We start from the raw sequence: 5,618 nt of genomic DNA, 5'->3' as shown, positions 1-5,618 counted from the left end.
CCCACCCCCGCGCACAAACGAACGCTTACACAGGTTATTGTTTATACACTAATCGTCAACAAGCTGTTCAACTAATTTTAGCAAAGTTCAAAGGAGGGATAAAAAAGCTGTCTTCTTTAAAAACAATCAGTACCTACATTATGTATCTTTATTTTCTTCTTTTTTCCCTACAATTTAAATTTAAATTTTAACAACACCCTACGCGCATTATGCGACAGATACCACAGATTTGGAAACTTGAATATAATTTTTTCTCTCTAAAATGTTGGACGTAATACGTGTGAGCAACTAACCGAGGAATAATTTATTTTTCTGTGCTGCGGTTGGTGTGTGCTCTGGTGTGATTTCTGTTATATTAAACGTCTATCGCCCTAACATCTCCTCCTTCTTTTTTGTAATTGTTACTCTCTTCTAACACCTGCAATCATCAGCACTTGTACGACCATATTTTGTTGCAGGTGCTGTAAAGCTCTTACTACAACATTTGAATAACACACACACACACACACACACACACACACACACACACACACACACACACAATTCTTCTGTCGCTCCCTCCCTGACTTACGCGTCAGCCTCGCCCTTGAGCACCAGGTTGGGCCCGGTCCCCGTGAGACTGGCAATTCCTCCCGAGTTGGCGGCGTAGCAGATACACAGAGACATGCCTTTGCACATGCGCGTGAAGGTGGGGTCGTCTTCCTCTTCCGGTTCGTACTCGGTCTTCTCGTCTACGTGATTCTCTTCAGCGACTGGTCGTGGCTTTATGGAGATGCTGACGTCATCGAGCTCTGTCCTGTAGGATGTTGATTGGTTGTTTTTCATGACCATAAATAAGACAACAGCATTTATGAATAAATTGACTGACCACACCAGTATTATAATTATAGCAACGTAAGAGGAAGGCACAGGTCAGTCTCTAGAGATTTCCAGCGTCAGAACACCTCAGGACCTCTTCTTATTAACATGCACTATATTGCAGGGGAATGGCAACATACAAACAAGCAAGGATATAAATATGCCCCTCCCCCCTAAAAAAACAAAAACAACACACGCACGCACGCACGCACACACAACACACAACACACACACACACACACACACACACACACACACACACACACACACACACATACAGATAGATGCAAGGGCGCAAACATGCATACAAACACCCATGCACCCTCACAGTCCTATAAACAGATGCACATACAGTTATCCATAGAGAAACAAACGAACACACATTCACAAACATATAGTGTGATAAAAAAAATTCTTGCCGTAACTTATTGTCAAATATATCTTTAACTATTAAACATAGATTCTCCAACGTTTGCACAATGACTTATATCCGTTTGTTTTAACTGATGAGTATTTTTTTCAAAAACCTGTACACTGTATTCTAGAAAATTCCTTAATAAATACTAATAAAAAATCCAAGTCTATCGTTTCTACAGCCTTTAGGAAATATACAGCTCGAGCAATATCGCCTTTAAAAGCAAGTCTATCATTTTTTTCCTAATCACGACTTCATGCTTATTGAACGCATGTCTTGAGAACCTTTAGTGCAAAAAGTATGTTTACTATAAAATAAATTTCTTCTAACAAGTTTTGCCTCTAAAAAGTGTCATTGTTAAGCTGTGACATAGGCCATATAATGCGTATACAAAATGTGTGCAAGAAGCGGGAAGTGCTGTGAACAATCCCATTTTACGCGTGGCAGAGATTTATAGTATTTTATATGAATTATTGAAGAAAAATGTTTTAATCTATCCTCAATTGTTACGAAAAAATATGTGTAAGTTAAGACAGATTGATACAAACTGCTGTGCAAAGTATGAGTGACGGTGGTTCCCTCGTGTAAGAGGTATTTGAGGATAAGTTGCGCCACGAATTTCTGACCGCACTATAATATCAACATACGTTTTCTCCATGTCGATGTCTCCGTTGATACTCTTGGACCCTGAAACAACATTTTAAAAAATAACGAGGTTTTTATCTCAAAGTCACATGATTCGTTATTTTACAGAGTGTCTTTTAAAGCAATGCTCTGTTTAAATGACAATAACTTGGTCGTCTTTGGCCCAATAATTTCAAGAAAACTTCGTACAAATTATAATTCAACTAAAGGGGGGAGGTAAATTTAGAAATATGAAGAAAATCAATCAACGTGTTAAGAAATATCCACTTGTTGAAACAGTAATCAAAATTTTGTAAAACTTTATCAAATCAAGCGGTCAACTAAATGGAGGGACCGGGGGGGGGGGTGTCATCGGTCTGTTTTGGTGTCAGGACAAGGACGGTAAACCATGCCCTCCACATCAAATGGTTATCTCATCGTTCTGAGAAAGTTTAGGAGAAGTTTGGGGAGGAGAAAGGAGTTAATATATTCTGTTGATCAGGCTTGGTCCCTGCGTGGTTGGGTTACATCCCCACACATCAAGAGTGGCGCTTGCTTGGTTGAAAGAAAAGTTTGGGGAACGCCTTCAAATTAAAAGACACGAGCTTACAAATGCATGATCACTGCATTCCTACGACCCATTCAAATAGTCACCGTCTTTAAAATCTAAACTTGTCTATGGAGTTACGTGTGTGGCAAGGCACTATCAAAGAACGCTACTTGGGGATTCTTTTTTTAGGGTCTCTTAGGTACTACCAAAAAAAAAATCAAATTATCTGAAAGTAGATTCTTTGCATTGGATTAGAAATAGCTTTAGAAACGATGAAATGCGCTGTTGAAATAATTAAAATCGGATAATAACTTTTTAAAAAGCTACCAAGTTTCAAATTAATGCAAAACGTAGAGAATTTCATTTCACGCAGCATACAATATAAAACGAGCAAAAAGAAGGACTTTGAATAGTCAAGCAATTATGTAATGGGCATGAACATATTCCATGTTTATGTTTTCTTGAAGTAAATGACAATATTGAGGCATACAAAGACTAAAGATATCCTCAGGCTTTTAATTCTGATTCTGCAAACCTATCAAATTGTATGAAAATGGCTTTTCAGTAAACAATTTGTACTCACTACATAAAAAGGCCAATTTCCAAGTTCAAACAATTATAATCCTGTGAAGTCAAAACTTCGTGATATTGTTGATTACAATGCAGGGTACAAGGTAATGTATTTTGCAAGCATGGGACAAAGAATCTTTGAAGTATGCCATCGAAAAAAGGACCGAAAGACTCATTTCGCATGTCGGCAAAAAGAACGCGCAAAACACATCTTTGTAAATGCGAACTTTCATAAAATGATAACCATTGATAATGCATGAGACTGATATTTGATGTTTTGATGTAATTTAGCAAACAAATACTTTTAAGCCAAAAAAAAAAGAAGAAGAAAAGATCACTATTACATTTTAAATTTTGCTCACGCTGGTATTAGTACAGATCGACACTTTATGGATTTTCGAGATAAAAATAAGGCTATATGTAACGTCATTGAATAACAATCACGAAATCAGAAATGGTTAATTACTTAGTGTAAAAATATATCATTTTTCAAAGAACAACGTAAGAAACACTCTTATTTGGTTGTTTACTAGATCTGCTTACGTCATTTCAGCCAGCTTGTGCGCAGAAAAGGAGAAAAAAGGGGGAGGGGTGCTTCAAAACAGAATGTTTTCGTCGACCGGAAAAGCTTAGATTTATAAATATAATATGTACACCAATGTGTAGAGAAAAGATTTGTCTTTCAGCTGAGTCTATGCAAATTTGTTTGTTTGTTATTTTAATTTTTTTTAAAGCGATTTTTGGTGATATCCTTTTTACGTTGTATTTCTTACAGCTTTGTTGTTGTTGTTGTTGATTGCTTTATCATTTCGCCTGCAATTTAAATAATGACCTCTCCTCTATAATGGTAAAATCATTCCTTCATTTCCATGTCTCCTGGTCGAAGTGTTTTCATTAGAATAACCATACCCTCCAATAGTCTTCGTGACCAAACACACCTAGCGCAACTATCCACCCGTGGACCCTGTTGTCGTTTTCCCACAGGATTATTAATTAATCGTCTCAGGTTTTAAAAAAAAGAATAACATATTTCGAAAGAGATAAGAACACTGAATACGAATATTATGGAAATTTTCTTTTGTGTGTCAACACTATTCAGGAGAAAAATGGCATGCATTAGTCACGAAATCAATCCTTCACCTCGCTCGTGCGCACTTTTCTAGTGCGCAAACTCGCACTTTTGGCCTATCTCGCCATATTGAAAAGTAGTTAAAAGGGAGACGATTTACACATTGTGAAAAGAAATTTTTGCAGACTCGGTGGCCAGGTATAATTTATTGATCTAAATGACTCTCAACAAAACGCTGTCTATTCTTCAAACGTTTTTTGTTGTGAGAATTTCCCTTAACTGAATAATATTCCATGCACTCACGCGCAGAAGGTTTTGTGTTTCTTGCTCCTTTGAGCTGAACCAAAATGGCCTCCGTGATAGGCACCATCATGGCAGTTGTTGCGGTGTTGGAGATCCACATGGACAGGAACCAGGTGGCTATCATCATTCCCGCCATCAGCCTGCCCATACCACATGGGAAAACAAACAATGATAATAACCATAGCAACACCAAAAACAACAACTTAATATACCATAACAACAGCAACAATAATGTGGGGTAGTTGGAGGGTGCCACTGGTAGATTGCACTTCTTTACTTTCCCTCTGTCCTGACTATCCGTCTTAGTTTTCCCCAGTACAAAATGACCATTATTTTACTTCTCCTTACTCAAACAAACAAAGCAACAAAAACGGAAACAATGACAGAAGGGGAAAGAAACCAGCAACGGCAAACGCAGTGAAAGGGAAGTGACCAAGTTACACCAAAAGATCACAGAGTAGCTCCCCTTTGATTGTTTCTATCTGCGTGAAATTACTTTAAGACGAAGTCACTGACTTCACAGTTTTAGCACTGGCAGTACTAAATTCTATCAACTTATTAATCGAGTTGAGTAAGCTAATCTGTATGGAGCAGCTCAAAATTAGCCTTAAATAATAGTCAGTTCTGAAACTGTTGTATTATGGCACAGATAGGATACTGCAAGATGGGTGATATCTCATTTGAAGAATGCCAACAGTTGTTTTTTTAAATAGTGCATATAAACGGAAGGGATACTAATAGTTCGACCCGGCCCGATCGCATATGTGGGCACCGCCTGTAATGCAGTAAACCATTTTGCAGTTCATAGGTTTGCTTTTAAAAAAATACTGAAACAAAACAAAACTAAAAAACAAAACAAACCAAATCTAGTACAACAACGGGGAGGAGGGGGGGTGGTTGCAGACAGATCCAGAAAGGAAATCACTTTTAGGCTCGTGGGTGTCTTGGAATTTGGGCACTCACCACCTGGGTTCGGATCCGACAAACAGGAGAATCCTCAGAGCGATACGTCGATGTAGATTCCAGTACTCGATACCAACTGCCATCATGAGACCAGCAATAAACAGCATGTTCACGTTCTGTGGGGAGGGAAATGGTTAACGTCATCACTGACTTTCTTTCTTTCTTTCTTTCTTTCTTTCTTTCTTTCTTTCTTTCTGTCTCTCACAATTTCCGTCTACATTTCAGCCATCTCTCTCTCTCTCTCTCTCTCTCTCTCTCTCTCTCTC

At 38.1% G+C, this 5,618-nt stretch overlaps 1 protein-coding gene across 1 annotated transcript in view; it reads right to left on the bottom strand.

The window, feature by feature from the left end:
• The window catches only part of LOC101855673 (solute carrier family 13 member 5), a gene marked incomplete in the record, with an annotated part of 24,626 nt that overhangs the window by 9,664 nt on the left and 9,344 nt on the right, over positions 1-5,618 (bottom strand). The window contains 4 exon segments of the mRNA XM_013086860.2: positions 572-796; positions 1,921-1,960; positions 4,390-4,529; positions 5,353-5,468. Coding sequence (XP_012942314.1) covers positions 572-796; positions 1,921-1,960; positions 4,390-4,529; positions 5,353-5,468 — 521 coding nt within the window.

Source organism: Aplysia californica, unplaced genomic scaffold (genome assembly GCF_000002075.1).
Source record: "Aplysia californica isolate F4 #8 unplaced genomic scaffold, AplCal3.0 scaffold00514, whole genome shotgun sequence".
Classification (NCBI taxonomy): domain Eukaryota; kingdom Metazoa; phylum Mollusca; class Gastropoda; order Aplysiida; family Aplysiidae; genus Aplysia; species Aplysia californica.
This window is presented reverse-complemented; position numbering and strand designations above follow the sequence as displayed.